The 16,281-nt window shown below is 52.9% G+C and overlaps 2 protein-coding genes across 2 annotated transcripts; one reads left to right on the top strand and one right to left on the bottom strand.

Moving 5' to 3' along the window:
• The first annotated feature begins 5,032 nt into the window (after nucleotides 1-5,032).
• Inka1 (inka box actin regulator 1) lies at nucleotides 5,033-6,757 on the top strand. Its single transcript, XM_051140110.1, has 2 exons — nucleotides 5,033-5,261; nucleotides 5,880-6,757. Exons 1-2 carry the CDS (start codon nucleotides 5,211-5,213, stop codon nucleotides 6,678-6,680), a joined length of 852 nt encoding a protein of 283 aa, XP_050996067.1. The 5' UTR covers nucleotides 5,033-5,210; the 3' UTR covers nucleotides 6,681-6,757.
• A 130-nt stretch (nucleotides 6,758-6,887) lies between these two features.
• On the bottom strand, nucleotides 6,888-15,885 carry Uba7 (ubiquitin like modifier activating enzyme 7). Its single transcript, XM_051140111.1, has 24 exons — nucleotides 15,689-15,885; nucleotides 15,437-15,605; nucleotides 15,222-15,356; nucleotides 15,005-15,111; nucleotides 14,441-14,531; nucleotides 14,198-14,333; nucleotides 14,008-14,105; nucleotides 13,771-13,917; nucleotides 13,153-13,323; nucleotides 12,860-12,967; nucleotides 12,656-12,736; nucleotides 12,421-12,576; nucleotides 12,006-12,177; nucleotides 11,723-11,928; nucleotides 11,565-11,629; nucleotides 11,310-11,481; nucleotides 11,162-11,236; nucleotides 10,846-10,993; nucleotides 10,036-10,118; nucleotides 9,624-9,716; nucleotides 9,345-9,536; nucleotides 7,748-7,840; nucleotides 7,576-7,676; nucleotides 6,888-7,119 (listed from the first exon to the last, which is right to left on the bottom strand). Exons 1-24 carry the CDS (start codon nucleotides 15,715-15,717, stop codon nucleotides 6,990-6,992), a joined length of 2,958 nt encoding a protein of 985 aa, XP_050996068.1. The 5' UTR covers nucleotides 15,718-15,885; the 3' UTR covers nucleotides 6,888-6,989.
• Between the last annotated feature and the right edge of the window lie 396 nt (nucleotides 15,886-16,281).

The raw sequence follows: 16,281 nt of genomic DNA, 5'->3' as shown, positions 1-16,281 counted from the left end.
CTAGACCCCCGGCAGGCTCCCGGAGGGACTGGAAAATCTGCTTTTCCGCTGTTTCCTGTGAATTCTTCCACTCATCACCCCAACCCTAAGGGGATACAAGGGAAGGAGACTCAAGCTACAGATGGTGAAACTGGTCACATTGTCCTCCCAGACAGAGCAAGCACAGTGCCCAGGAAAATTAGCCCCAAGACCAGCTCCCCCCACAACAGTGTCTGCTTTCTAGCTGTCTCCTCCTACCGTTAGAACATTATCTGCCAAGATCTAAGCCCAGTCACCGAGAAAATCTCTCAAAAGTTGTCTACATTCAACAAACAAAAGAATCCCTAGTAGGTGAAATAAAACTAATGATTCCTTGTGGGGATACCAGCTGGAGGGGACAAAGGACAGCTTCTGAGAGGCATTAAAGATGTGCTGTGAGGTGATCTGGGAGGCAACTGCACCAACCTCTACAGACTAAGATTTACTGAGCCAGTATCTTTGAGATTTGTCAGTTTATTATGTGTAAATTTTTTTTTTTTTTTTTTGAACAAGGTCTCTCTGTGTCATCCTGAATGGCCTCAGATTCGTTATCCTCGGGCCCTCAGGCCTCTCATGCCGGAAGCACAGGCCTGCACCACCACACATTTGTCATTTTGTTCAACTTTTCCTCACTTGCTCTCTCTAACACTAAGTTTTCTATCCACAAAAGTTAGTTCTATCCACATTGGGAGGTACCTCAGTGACCAATGGTTGCCTTTTGTCAATTTTTTGGAGTTTTTTTTTTTTTTTGGGGGGGGGGGGGTTTCAAGACAGGGTTTCTCTGGGTAGCCTTGGCTGTCTTGGACTCACTTTGTAGACCAGGCTGACCTTGAACTCACAGAGATCCGCCTGCCTCTGCACCCCACCCCCTCTGCCCACCCAGTGCTGGAATTAAACGTGTGTGCCACCACACCCAGCTTCTTTTGTCAAATTTTTAAAGATTTACTTATTTTATTTTACATGTACAAATGTTTTGTCTGCATGCATGTCTGTGTACTATGTGCCCATAGAAGTCAGAGGAAGAACTGGAGTTACAGATAGTTGTGAACCAGATTGTGGGTGCTGGGACTTGAACTCAGGTCCTCTGCAAGAACACTCAGTGCTCTTAACCACTGAGTCATCTCCATAAGCCCCAATTTAATTTTTAAAAGACTTAATTACTTTTATTGTTTCCTTTTTACTTTTTCTTTTCTTTCTTTATTTATTTATTTTGGTTTTTCGAGACAGGGCTTCTCTGTGGAGGCCTGGCTGTCCTGGACTCACTTTGTAGACCAGGCTGGCCTCAAACTCACAGAGATCCACCTGTCTCTGCCTCCCAAGTGCTGGGATTAAAGGCATGCACCACCATGCCCGGCTATATTTTTCTGTTTTTCAAAACAAAGAGTTTGTGTATCCCTGGCTGCCCTGGAACTCACTCTGTAGACCAGGGTGGCCTGGAACTAACAGAGATACATCTGCCTCTGCCTTCTGAATGCTGGAATTAAAGGTGTGTGCTGCCACCACCCAGCTACTTTTATTTTCTAAGTGTTTTTCCTGCATATATTATGTGTACCATATGCATGCCTTGTGCCCACAGGGGCCAGAAGAGGGTGTCAGATGCCCTGGAATTGGAGTTACAGATGATTTTGATGTACCATATGGGTGCTGAGAATCAAACCCAGGTCCTCTGAAAGAGCAGCAAGTGTTCTTAGGCACTGAGCTATCTCTCCTTGTGTGTGTGTGTGTGTGTGTGTGTGTGTGTATGTGTGTGTGCGTGCGCGCAAATGCCACAGCACTTGTGTGGAGGTAAGAGGGCAACTTTCAAGAGTCAGCTCTCTCTTACTGTGGGATCCGGTGATTGAACCCAGGGTCTTAGGTTCTCTATCCAACAAGCCATCTCACCAGTGCTATTTTGAGATAGGGGTTCCTTATGTTTCCCAGAGCACTCCTGCTCAGCCTCCCAAGTAACTGAGGCTACAGGCACATGCCATTGCACACTCTGAAGGCAGAAGTCCATTCTTTTGTGTGCAAGTGGACTTGTGTTTGGATTGGTACACATGTGGAGGTCAGAGGTCAGCCTCAGGTTCCTCAGGAGCTGTTCACCTTGGTTTGGTTTGGTGTTGTTTGATACAGAATCTCTCACTGGCCGGGAGACCACCAGCTAGGCTACCTTGTCTGCCAACAAACCTCAGGGTTCCAGCCATCTCTACTGCTCAGCCCTGGGGCTTGCAAACCCTTGCTGCCGCACTTGGCTTTTTGTTTTTACATGGTTCTGCATGTCCTCAGGTCTTCATTCTTGTAGGGTAAGCACTTTACTGACTAAACTGTTTCCTCAACCCCAGCCATGTTGCTCTTACTCCTCTGAAGAAGTGTCCGTTGCTTGCTTCCTTCGCCTCTAAAACACCCGTGCTGCTTCAGAGTCCTTTCACACATCACTGCTCTTGTCCGGCTTCCTTGTTACTTCTGCTTCATCTTTCCTGTCTCCTCCATCCAGTGAAAGGTTTTAGGACATGGAAACTGCTCACATCACCCCTCCTTCATCTACACTCATCACCTCCATCTCCTCCAAGGCCATGGCCTAAAATGCCACCCTCTGGCTTCCCCTTCCGTTCCATCTCCTTGAGGCTCACACATCGACAATGAGCATTTGCTGTCCCTCAAATCTTTCAACTTTTTTAAAAGACATTTTTTTCTAGACAAGTCTTTCTTTTTTCTTTCAAGGTTTATTTATTGTTATGTATAGAGTGCTCTGCCACCTGCAGGCCAGAAGAGGGCACCAGATCACATTATAAGATAGTTGTGAGCCACCATGCTGGGAATTGAACTCAGGACCTCTGGAAGAGCAGTCAGTGTTCTTAACCTCTGAGCCATCCCTCCAGCCCTTTTAAAATTTTTTTTTTTTTTTGAGACAGGGCTTCTCTGTGTAGCCTTGGCTGTCCTGGACTCGCTTCGTAGACCAGGCTGGGCTCGAACACAGAGATCCACCTGCTTCTGCCTCCCCAGGTGCTCGGATTACAGGCATGTGCCACCAAGCCTGGCTACAGACTATCCAATTTTTTTTTCAAAATAGGGTTTCTCCGTGTAGACCTGGATGTCCTGGACTCACTTTGTAGATAAGACTGGCCTCAAACTCACAGAGATCTGCCTGCCTCTGTGTCCCAAGTGCTGGGCTTAAAGGCGTGCGCCACCACGCCACGCCCAGCTCCAGCCACCACGCCCAGCTCCAGATTATCCAATTTTTATAAAGAGAATTCAGACCTGTTTAAATCTGGCCTACCAGACTACATGGCTATGAGGCCAGCTTCAGTGTACTCTTCAGTCTTTGTGGCCACCAAAGCCAGCAACAGGATATGATGGGTACAGGGATGTTCTAAACGGCAGTTCCAGCCAGCCAGCTGTTTAGACTGGAAGTCTGGAAGCCATGCTTTCTCTACCTGCATCTACACATCAATCAGTCTAGATTTTAGCTCCAAAACATACTCTAGATTCTGGAGTCTTGAATGATGCTTCTGTTTACCCTCTGGGCTCAGAACCCTCACCTGGGATAAAGGCTAGAGTCTCCTCTCTAACTACAGGGTTATTCTCCCAAAACAACTGTGTCTCACAGAAACCAGCCCTGGTCATCCCTGAAAAAAGTTCCACACTTCTTATAGCACCCAAAATAAAAACCAGAATTCCCCATAAAAGAAAGCCTGGTTTTGATGACTTCTTTCCTCAGTCCCTAGACCCCTGACTGCCCCACTCATCACACACATCTGTGTCTTCCTTATGTTTGGTCAGCCTAGCTTTTGTCCCTGGACATTCTTTACATTGGCAGGACCCTTTCACTGAAAATGCCCCTCCTCACTGCATGAAAATGGACTGACTCTGGTTGTATACTGAAATCAGCCACATCTTTTTGGTTTTTAAATTTTTCTTATTTTATTTATTGTATATGAGTGCTTTATCTGCCATCAGATCATCAGGTCATCAGATCACATTAAAGATAGTTGTGAGCCACCATGTGGTTGCTGGGAACTGAACTCAGGACCTCTGAAAAAGCAGGCAGTGCTCTTAACCACTGAGCCATTTCTCCAGCCCAATCAGCCACATCTTTTTTGGGTTTGGTTTGTTTTGGCTTGTTTGTTTGTTTGTTTTTGGTTTTTCCAGACAGGGTTTCTCTGTGTAGCCTTGTCTACTCACTTTGTAGACCAGGCTGACCTCGAACTCACAGCGATCTGCCTGCCTCTGCCTCCTGGAGTGCTGTGATTAAAGCCATGTGCCACTACGCCCGGCTCAGCCACATCTTTAAGAGTCCTACCCAACTGAACTCATTGCCCTCACTCTCCTATCTTTCCTGTCTGCTAATTGGTCCAGTCCGTCTCCAGTTAGACTGTTCCTCTGATTACGGAATGGCCTCAGGGTAAAGGCTCTGAGCAATTTTTCTTTTCTATTCCTGTTCGCAACCCATTGGCTGATGGCTCGGAGTGAGGAGGCTGACTGTGGCAGTGAGATCCCCACTAGAGGGCGGTCCAGCCTACTTCGGCTCAGACCAGGCTAGAGAGATGCTGCAGGGGATTTAACCCTGGCCCTTCCCCTTTCTCTGTCTGAAGGCTCTTTCTTTGAGGATTATTCACTTGGCAGAATCTCAGACCTATCTTTTCCAGGGATTATCAAGGCCAACCATGACAGACACTGAGTGGGTCACAATATCGTCAGATCACAAAAGGGAGTCGCATCGGGCCCTAGTACAAGAAACCGCTATTTCACCAGGGGACAAATTGAAAAGCTGAGGCCATGGGACACCGAACGTGGGGGAGGGATAGGACTGGAGAGGGTCGTGTCTGTCCTGCGTCACGCAAGGTTAGCTAAACTTTTTTAGACATGAGGGGGGGGGTGGTCCTGAGCCCTCTGGTCTCCAGTGTTGCTACAGCAGGACTCCTCAAGCAGTGGGGGGCTGGGGGGGGGTGGGACAGGAATGGAGGCGGGGCTGAAAGGGGCAGGACATCTTCAGCCCGCCCCGCCTCCATTGGCTAGGACATCGGGGGCGGGGCGGGGCGCGGCTGCCAGATGTTGAGGCGGCTGCGGCGGGAGCTACCGAAAGCAAGGAGCCTAGGGAGTAAAGCAAGGGTGAGGACGCCCTGGCGGGCCGACCCGGCCCACTCTGCGCTCCTTCCGCGGGTGATCGAAAAGGAGCCGGCCGACCTGGAGAGGGCTACAGTACCAGCACCAACATGCACAGCGCTCGGCTTGACAGCTTCCTGAGCCAGCTCCGCTGGGAACTGGTGAGGCTTTAGTGGGTGTGGTTGTGAGGATGTGTGGGGGTGCTTGGCTGGCGCCTGGCTGAAACAACAAATGGGTACGGGGTGGGCTCCGGGTGCCCAACCGAGTGAGGATGGGGGCAGGGCAGCGCCGTAGAGATGGCCCAGATGGCCCGCTTCGGGTTTCTGACTGTTGGGAGCTGTTCTGGGCATCAGGTAACAGGCGCCCAGCTGGCCGTGCCGGCCGCGGCGGGGGAGGTTAGTGAGGAGAGAAGTTTCTTCTGGGGACCAACCAGGGGGCATCAAGGGCTTAAAGAAGAGTACTGTGCTGCTGTGGACATCCCCTACCCCGGGCTGGCCTGTACCTCCTTCCTCTACTGTGCCTGCCCGCCCTGGTGGCGCGTGCTGACTTGCCCGGCCCTGCGTGCTGCAGCCTGCCGGACTGCCACCCGCTCTGCCGATGGGAGCCATCTGAGCCTCGAGTGCCAGTGCCCCCGTGTGGGCCCTATGCTTACAGTTCCGCCTTGCTGCACAGAGGCTTTTCAAGTCTTTCTGAACCGCCTATTCTTAGGGCCGGCCTGGTCAGACACTAAGGGGTGATAAAAATCCCTCTCCAACTTCTTGCCCTCTCTTTCCCTTCAGTTGTGTGGTCGGGACACAGGCTCACCTCCAATGCCTGGCTCACTGCAACCAAAACCCAAAACTGATCCAAGTGTACAGCCCAAGCGCCAATTCAGGGCCTCAGATGCTTTGGAAGAGGACTCTGTGTGCTGTGTGGAAGAAGAGGAGGAAGAGGAAGCCTTGGTAGCAGAAGACAGGGGTGCACCCTTGGGATGTCCTAGGGAGCATGCCCTAGACTGGGACTCTGGCTTCTCAGAGGTGTCTGGCAGTACATGGCGAGAGGAAGAGCTGTCTGTACCCCGGCGCCAAGCACCCCCAGAACGGCCACCTCATAGCCAGCGTTTCTCAGTCAGTGACCTCGCCCTGCGCAGTAGGGCAGCTGTAACCAACATACCACCTGCCCATCGACCCCGGCCCAAGTCTACACCAGATGCCTGCCTGGAACATTGGCAGGGACTGGAAGCAGAGGACTGGACGGCAGCCCTGCTGAACAGGGGTCGCAGTCGGCAGCCCCTAGTGCTAGGGGATAACTGTTTCGCTGATTTAGTTCATAACTGGATGGAGCTGCCTGAAGCTGCCAGTGAGGGAAGTGATAGAGGTGTTTCCCGAGCCCGTGCTCGACCTCCTCAGTTCCTGCTTGGCCTCTCAGAGCAGCTAAGGCGTAGGCTGGCCAGGGCTCGCCGGGCAGCTATGGCAGGAAAGCGGCTGTCATGCCCACCTCGTCCAGAACCTGACCTGCCTGCGGACATCTCACGCTTTGCAGCTCTCATGAACTGTCGAAGCCGCCAACCCATCATCTACAATGATATCAGCTACCTCTGACCCTGCCCTCCAGCTAAGGACAATAAAGGCTTTTTTTTTCTAAACTGCTGGTTCCACTCCTGAGGCTTCAGGATGCATCCCCAGCCCTCTGGAGGACAACCAAGACAGGCCAATCTAAAATCTTCTCTTTCCCAGGGTCCCTTGTGTTGCCCATATGACACATGGTAAGAACATGCCTGTTCTACCATGCATCCTCTCTACTCGTGCTTGCCTTCAACAAGTTTTTATTGTTGAAGTGTCTGCTGTGGGCTCAAGATGCAGGGATTTTATTCAGAGTTCGTGGTGGCATGGTGGCTACCCCGTCACAGGTCATAGCTCATAATGCAGAGGCGGGAAGGCAGTCTCATCATCCTCACCCTCGCAGCTGAGCTCCAACACCAGAACCCGCAGCCCAGGCTCGAGCTTCCTGCGGGTCACCTGCTGAACCAGTTCCGTCACCCTGGTATAGGAGGGGGTTTAAGGGAGATTTGGTAGATGAGCCAAGACAGACAGAGGGCAACCCAAGTGTGGACTAGAGGGTGCTGGTGAGCCCCTCAAGAGCCCAAACCAAGAGCAGGAGTGGCTCAAGGCAGGAAACATCTGAAACTATTTTAGGAGCAGCTGGTGGGGCAGGCAAAAGGCAGGAAGTTGTGGGTCCCTTGAGAGTAGGCTGTGAAGTGGGGGCTGGGCAGGCTACGGGGAGCCAAGGGGGCTGGCCAAGCAGACAGCTACTGAAGTCCCCTTCCCCAAATTTTAGCCCCACCCCACTCCCAGGCCCATTTGGTGGCTCCATTTGGTGGAAGAATGCTTCCTCGAAGGTGTGAGGGGCCTAGAGTGGGGTTGAGAAACAGGTTGTCACCTATCCTCAACATCTGGGGACATGGTAGGGCCTGGCTATAGTCAAACCCTGGCTCACCTGAGGCGCAGGCGCTCAGTCTGCTTTTCAGGGGGCCATTGTGAAGAATAGAGCCGAGCCTGGCCATGCAGCAGCCTCTTTACCTTCAGCCCGTGTTCCTCCTGGAAAGAGATATGCATCAGCTACCCGTTGGGCTGGGCTGGGCCTGGGCCAGAGTGGACATGGGGCACACCTGGATATGGGCCAGCAGTGACTCCAGTGTCCTCTCGGGCTGCCCGGCAGGCACCTTCAGGCGGTGCCAACAGGTCCATTTCAGGTGATGGAACTGTGGGGTGGAGGTGACAGGGAGTTAAGAGACTTTCTCACAGCAACCAGCCACCCCTGGCCCAGTTACTAACAGCTTTTCCGAAAGGAGGAGCTGCTCTAGAGAGACAGGAAGCTGGAGCCAAGGAGTGGGGGGTGGAAGGTGGGATCTGGGCCCAAAGTCTCAGCCCCCTCCCCGCCCAGGCTGGGGCCAGCACAGGAAATGGAGCTATGGGGCCCTGTACAGGGAAACAGACATCCATCACACAGGCCAGTTGGAGGGGGGGCGGTGGGGGGTGTCCTTCCTGAGGAAGCTGGAGCTGGGTTGCTGCAGTCTCCGATAAAGCTGCTTGTTCCTCAGAGGGGAGGCTGGGAGCTTGGGGATATGGCTTGTGCTACCCCCCAGTTCTTACATACGGGACTTTGGGACTGCTCATGGGCATGCAAAAACCAAGGACATGGCGATAGTGGAACTCTACTAACAGGGATACAGTCTATAAAGGCTCTTATTCTTGTCCCATCTTCTTGCCAGTTCAAGAGTTTTGGTACCTATAACTGAGGATAGATGTAGCCAACGCCCAGAGTCCAGGACAAAGGGGCCCTGCCAACCCTCAGAAAGTGTACTGGAGTTGAGCTGAGACTAGGCTGGAGGCATGGTGGGGACTCTGACCCACCCACCCCCATTCCACAGACAAAGGCAGTCTCTGTGCTGGTTAGCAGTGGGGCATCTCACAAAAGTGCTCTGTGTACTTGTCCAGAGGGACCCTAGGCTAGCTGGTGACCTCTGTCCTCTCCCCCCTGGTGAGGGCGTTCCTTCTATCCCCTCTCCTGTGCCTCAGGGAAATGCCAACTGAAGCAGGGCCTGCGCACCCAGTTGGGGGGACTGCCATCCTGCCTTCTTAGGAACACCTACACACACAAACCCAACAACACCCACATATGTGGCCACATGCACTCATTCGCACTGAGGAAGACCCTTGCTCTCCCATCTGGCACACAGATGTGCAAGCTTGATCCCTCCATGTGCACATACCAAGGAGGCCCAGACTTTGGTGTACTCATATCTGGACCATAAACATACTCTCCTACAGGGCTGAGACCCACAGTCCTGGGAACAAACCTGGTGCCCTTTAACTTGGCTTGAGAGAACAGGGCTCTGCAGAGGGAAGCTAGATTCTTTCTGGGGCTGTGTTATCTATAGTAATCCCTCCCTACCCCCTCCCACCAGGATATTATTGAAAAGGAGGGGGCTGGGGGGGGGATGTCTGACTCCACTAATGAGTTAAAGCTGCAGCTCCCCCAGACCCTGGACTGTAGGGGGGTTGCAGGGCATAGCTGATGGCCGTTTCCTGTGTCTGACAGGTCCCAGCCTGGCTCTATAGCAGGAAGGGGGCTGGATAGAGTCTAGAGGACTCCCCCATAGTCTGGGGCCTAGAGAAAGCCTACAGCTAGAGAGAGGACTGTTTGCTTGGGTGGATGAAGGGAAAACTCAGGCCTAATAGGAACCAAGGGTATCAGAGGCTCACCGACTGGATGGCTGGGCGGGAGGGCACTGAACGTAGGAAGTAATTCTCAGCCAGGTGCAGATAGCTGTGACGAAAGGTACCAAGGGGCCGTGGCCCACTTACCACCTTATACAGCTCCAGGCCCAATAAGCCTGCCACGACTGCCGTGCTGGTAACAACAGCTGGGATAACCCGGCCCATGATTTGCTTGATCTGTCAAGACAGGGCATTTGGTCTAGGCTCAAGGTTTAGGGCCAAAATTTTGCCCTCACTTCCAGGCCTGAGCCCCAGTGGGGTTACCCGAGCACAGTTCACTGGTAGGATCTCATAGTTCTGACATCGCAGGTCAGTCGCTGCTACCACAAAGTCCACGTGGAAGTTGCTGTCATCACCCTGCCAGGCCCAGATCACAGTCGTGTCAACACCCCTGTGGTATCCCTCACTATGGCCGACTGTATGCCACTCACGGGTCTTCCTATAGTTCTGTGGTTGGGGATCCGCCCTCTCCCTCCTTTGTCACACAGTGTGACTGAGCTTCAAGGGGAGTGAGCTGCTTCCACGGCATTGATGGGTGGAAACCCGGCATTGATGGGTTTTGATGGGTGGAAACCCGGCATTGATGAGTGGAAACCCGGGGCCTCAAACTACCCTACTTCCTTCCCTTCCCCCAGCCCAGTTCTTCATCCCCCGCCCCCCCCACTTGGGACCTCACCTTCCCAAACAGCACAGGCTTCAGGGGAGGGCCTTTGCTCCAGCCTCCCAGGATTCCTGGCAGTTCCTTCAGCTGCTCCTGGCCTGTGAAGGAGCAGGGTACAGGATCAGTCCTTAGCTCACTTCTGCTTCCGGTACTCTAGAGCCTCCTGTCCATTCTTGGTCTCTGCCAAACCTGCCATTTCCTGCCACTTGATCTCATCAAGGACTCTCTCGACAACAGAGGCTGCAATCCACTTCCTTGCAGCCTCACTCTTTATTGTGATCACCCATGTGGCTCTGTCCTCACCTGGCTAGGCGCACTCTTCAAACCTTTTTTTAATATATATTTTTTTTAATTTTTAAAGACTCTCAAAAGAACTGAGACACATTTTAGGCCACAGAGAGAGGACTCACTGAGGGGCCAGAGGATGGAAATAAACTCAGCAGCAAAGCAAGAGCCATGGGGGGAGGGGAATGGGGGGGGAGGTGGCTCAGCAGTTAAGAGCACTTATTGCTCTTGTAAAGGACTCCAGTTCGATTCCCAGCACTTACGTGGCAGCTCACAACTGTCTTTAACTCCAGTTCTAGGGGATCAGTGCCCTCTTCCTGCTTCTGTGGGCACCAGACACACACATGGGTATACAGATATGCATGTAGGTAAAATACTCATATGTATTAAAAAAAAAAAAAAAAAAAAAAAAAAACCCGAAGAGGACCAGAGAGAGCAAGCAAGCTGGCTATAGGGCTTTTAGGCCTCATCTTCCTTCTGAGCACAGGCTGAAGGGGGGAGGGGCAAGGCTGGGATGGCTGTACAAGACTGGGACCTCACCAGCAGAGAAAAGGTTCCGGTGCATGCGATCGGGCTCCGGCAGCCGCTTTAGCAGCTCCCTGAGTGCGCTCGGATCTCGTGAGCCAGGCAGCCCATGCATCCCTGCATACAGGTTGGCAGCTGCCAGCACATAGAGGAAATGCATGTCCTACAGCCAGGCAGAGAGCAGGAGCAGAGTCATGGGCTGGGATGCATCACCCTTTTGTGGGTCTGTGCCAATGCCTGCCTGTCTCAAGGACAAGTATGGCTCTTTTTTAGCATCCCTGCATGCCGCCCAGCAGGATGGAGGGGACTCAGACCTGAAGATTCCACTCACTTGATTGGGGTCGAATTGCAAGGGATGTGGACACCTTTTGGATCCTGACCAGAACAGAGTTCCATCCTTAAGCACCTAAGGAAACAGAGGCTGCTGGGCTCCATCTGGGCTCCTGGAGCCATCAGCTGCCCAGCCACTGACTACCTACTTTAGCAGATGGGAAGTGTCTCAGCAGCTCTACGATGCTGTCATGGAAGCACAGTTGCCAGTGGCCGAGAGCCCACACCACACAGTCTTGCCAGGTCTGTGGGCGCATTCTTAGAACACCCACCACCTGCTGCAGTAAGGTCCCATCCTCGCCCAGCTGGGAAGTGCGCGTCCTGCAGAGAGAGCAGGAAGTTTGCGGCTGAGCCCTGTCCCTGGATTCCGACCTACCTCTGTTGCCGACCTGACCTGACCTTACCGTTGGTAGCAGTTGATGGTCTCTGCGGACAGTCTGAAGAGTCCCTCGAACTCGTCCTGGGCCCACTGCGGGGGAGGGGAGGGAAGGATGACAGAAGCACTAGACAAAGAACAGATCTGCATCGGAGGCTGGAGATGGGGAGGATGAGATATACGTGCCTGCACACTGTGCTCGACTGTGCTGGGGAAGTGCCGCAGGGTACACACAGGGTAGGAAGCATCCTCTGAAGCAACAGCTGTGGCAGGACCCTTGTAGACTTCCGTCACATATGGCACAAACACTGAAGCACTCCCCCGGGTTCCCTGGGTGCCCGCCTCCAGCAGTGGCTTCAGATAGTGGGTGCATCGAGCCGCAACGTAGTGCCCTGGCAAAGGGTATTGGGTATGGAGTGCGGCTGCCAGAGTCTCGGGCAAGGGGCTCAGCTCTAAGGGAGGAACTCACGGGCCTGGAAGCTGTCCAAAGCAGCAACAACACCATCCACCCCAGAGAAGAAGCTGTCATCATAGATGTACTCAGTGGTGGGATCCAGTGGGTAAATATATGAGGTCACTCGACCTTGTAGGTCTGGGTTCAGGAGCTGGGCTGCTGCGGCGGCCACCTCTGCCTTGGGCCTCTGGGAAGAGATGGGCACATTATGAGAGAGCAACAGCCTGGCGTTGGTGGCACACGCCTTTAATCCCAGCACAGGCACAGGCAGAGGCAGGCTGATCGCTGTGAGTTCAAGACCAGCCTGGTCTACAATGCTAGCCCAGGACAGCTAGCCAGGGCTACCCAGAGAAACCCTGTCATGAAACAAAATAAAACACTATGAGAGAGCAACCTGAGACACAAGGGTGTAAGACAGGCCAGCACTCACCCCAATGTCCTGGGACCTGAAGAGAAACTGCCTGCTGAGGTTGGAGCGTTCTATGTGGTCCATGTCAGCAACAGCCACACCTCCATTGGCCCTGACTCCCAGGCCCACTAGGGCAAAGCCTTTGAGCATCTCACAGCCAATAGCACCAGCACCCGCCTGCTGACAGGAAGAGTCTTATCCAGAGCACACGCCCTGGATTTCCCAAAGACATTCCCACCATCATCCCTCAGCTCACCAAGAGGTAGTTTTGGTAGCTCAGTTTCTCCTGAAAACCAGTCCCAAACACAGCAATCTGCCCATCGTATCTGCAGTTTCTCTAGGGAACACAAAGGATGCACGTGAGGCCTGATGGCCTGAGTTGTTTAATCAGGACCTCAGGAACATTTCTCAGGTTTCTCCTTCAACCTCGATTTTGAACAAGCTCACCCCCAGTTCTCACCGGATGACAGTCTGCAGCATTAGGAAGGAGCTTCTCATCTTCCGGAAGACATTCAAGGGCGTCAAAGTACAGCCACTGCTCCAGGGGCATGAACTTCCTGGAGATTGCCTAAGGGCGGGTACTTCACACTGAGGGTTTCTGCCAACCCCTAATTCCTACACCCTTGGATCCCATCTGAGGGCTGCAGCTGGGGAGGTAAAATGCTCCAGGCTGCTGCTGGGTATGGGTGCCCTCTGGCACAAACAGCAACCCGTCCACTTCCCCAATCCCTCCCTTTTCCCACCTGTGTCTACCTTTAGAACTTCCTGGGCAGCCACTCCTCCCAGAATGGCTGCCATGGGGCTTATGCTTCCAGCACTACTCAGGGCAACTGTCCGTAGTAGAGCCTCATTCAGCGACTCTTCTTTTGTCCCTTCTAGTGGCTCCAGGTCCTGGGCCAGGCCCACCACGGTCTCTGCATCAACCTGTGGGATAGCACTCAGGCATAGCATATGTGGACCTAGTAGCCCCAGCCTGATTCTGACCTCTTGCTCAAAGCCTTCAGGTACCCATCTACCCTGTTTGACAGAAGCAGCCGAATCCTAAGAGGGTAAGCCTGCATGGTTGCTAGGCTGGGAAGAGCTACCAAAGGATGTTGAGCACCAGCCAGAGGCACTGGAGGCATCACCAAATGAGCACAGCTTCCAACCTGCCTGTGATGAATTCAGGATGGAGAGAGAGAGCAGGCATCTCCAGGCTGTAGGCCCGGCGCATCTATGGATGCAACCTCCAGTGTAAGGTAGCGGTATTTGTCTCCCGCTTTTGAGTACAGAATCTGCCTCTAGGGTTCAAACTTGGTCATTGAGGTAGGATCTGAAGGGTGAGATCCAGCGAGACAGAGGCTGTGTATCGTGCAATGTGGGGCCACTCACAGGATCCCAGGGCTTGGGTAGCCGGCCATAAAGTTGCTGGAACCTGTGCAGTGCATGGAAGGCCTGATGCAGGCGGAGAGCGTGTTGTACTTCCTTAGTATTCTGGGCCACCACATGGGGCTGAAGCAGAGCTATGTCCAGGGGTTTCTGTAGGGGGCAGGGGTTTCATGGCTCAGGGTCAGCTCTGCACTCCTTCATGTAGCCAGGTGCTTCCACCTCAGATGTGCTTGCACTCACATGCCTCACGGACTTGGGTCTCTTGACTTCGGTGACAACCCCACCTCTCACATAACGGGAGAAAGTTGTTGTGTCTTCAATCTCCAAGGACCCGTCTTCTGGGTGAGAACCAGGCTAGTAAGTTATGATCCCTAAATATAAGTAGTTTCCACATGGCCTTGAGCCAGGGGTTGGAGGAGGGTAGGCTTACTCTGGACATGGACAGGCTGTGGAGAATGACTGTTGAGTTCAACCATGCCTTCAATGCCTGAGAAAATCACCCAGTCCCCATCACAGAAGGACTGTCTCTTGGTGTCTCCACTGAGAGTGACGATGCCCGGGGATCCCTGGTTGAGAGATGGGTTGACCTCAGGGTGCCTGTACCCACCTTCCAGGGGCCCTGGCACCTTTCTCTGAACACCATCAGGTGATTCTCTACATCCTCAGCACCCACCTGGGAGATGGCCTGAATGGCAGCTGTCATGGGTTCTGCCTCTGTAGGGTCCTCAACAGTGAAGTCCTCACCAAAGTCACAGAACAACCGCCTGGTATGGTTGGTGGAAGTTATTGAGGAAGCTCGTCCATTGTGAGCAGTGATAGGGGACACTAGGACAGGCCCAGAGGGAAAGGAACTCCAGGAAGGACACAGAGCTTATGATTTGGGCACGTAGGGTGTACTAGAGCAGGTCTGGAAGCTGAAGTGGAGAAACAAGGGTGGGATTGTAGCTCAGAATTAAGAGACCAGGTGAGCCGGGCAGGGATGGCGCACGCCTTTAATCCCAGCCCTCGCGGAAGGCAGAGGCAGGTGGATCACTGTGAGTTCAAGGCCAGCCTGGTCTACCAAGCAAATCTAGGACAGCCAAGGCTACACAGAGAAACCCTGTCTTGAAAAAACAAAACAAAAACAAACAAACAAAGAGGCCAGGGGGGGGAAGATAGGAGCAAGTTCAGAGCTGGGCAAGGCATCAAGACCAACTGTTGGCAGAGATATGGTGGAGTATATGGATCGTCTCCTCACCCCACAAGGCCCCGGGTTTCAGCCATCAGGAAGTAGACGCCATGTTTGTGGCACAAGGGTCCCACCTTCAGCTGCTCCTCTAGCTTGGAGTCAGTCAGCACCACTACCTAGATGGACACTGGGATCAGCAGGAGCAGAGTCACTCGCCATCTTCCCTGCTGTCAGGGGCAGGAGGCAGGCCAGAGGCTGGCATGAAAGTTGGTGCTGGGGTGAGCACCTGGAAACCCAGCAGTACGTCCTCAGTGATGTCACCTGTGTGCACCGAGATCTGGACATCTTCATTGAGTTGAGCCAACCGTGCTTGAGAGGCCTCAGCCCTGCTCTGTCCCAAGCTCTCTTCTGAGAGGAAAAACTAAGGACAGAACGGTGCAGCTTGATCAGAGAGACTCCCCCTTGGGCCCTGCTCTAGGAGCGAGCATAGAGAACTCTTACCTGAGCAGCCAGGTCAGCCCAGCAGGCGGGATGTGGATCATACAAGGTGAGGCTGCCCACACCCATAAGGACCAGGTTCTTGGCCACCTCAGCTCCCAGACCCTGCAGGCCACATAGCAAGACTTTGGCTCCCTGGATCCTCTGCATGGCAGGCAGGCCCAGTACATACCTGGGATGAAAAAGCAGGAGACAGGCAGCTGGAGACTACAGGTCTGGAAGGCAACCACCTTTGTAGCCAACCTCGAGACTCACAGCTGCCTTGAGTATAGATCCTCATCCATCTTCCCTGCTGGAGCTGGACAGCGGGGCTGTAATGCTCCCAGCTGCTGTTGGGAGAAGGGGAGGAGGCAGGACAGGGCTTGTAGCTGATGCAAAGAGGTGCCAGCGCCGAAGCACTGCTTACTGCTGGTTACAGTTCTCTTTCTGGCTCCTCTGAAATTTCAGGAAACCAAAAGTGAAACTAGACTCTCAATTGGTTCCTGGATTCCCGATGACACAGGACAGATGGCCAGCCCTCTACAGGCTGATTGGGGTTTATCACCTGGATAAGTCCCAATATTACAAGAGGGCAGTGATCTCTGAGTCAGACTGGAGAATGAGAAGCACAGGGCAGCTACAAAATGAAGACATGAATCCTTATTTTTTTTTAAACTTTTGTTCTGAAATAATTGTAGAGTCACAATAAGTTGTGAAAATAACACAGGGAATTGCTGTGTGCAGTTCTTGAGTATTTGTGTGTGTGCATGTGTGTGCTTTCCATTAGCATATATTAATTACATATAACAATGTGCTTTATTATGGCATTTCCACACATGTGCATTTTTTGTGTGTTTTTGTTTTTATTT

This window comes from Acomys russatus, chromosome 32, assembly GCF_903995435.1.
Source record: "Acomys russatus chromosome 32, mAcoRus1.1, whole genome shotgun sequence".
Lineage (NCBI taxonomy): Eukaryota > Metazoa > Chordata > Mammalia > Rodentia > Muridae > Acomys > Acomys russatus.
This window is presented reverse-complemented; position numbering and strand designations above follow the sequence as displayed.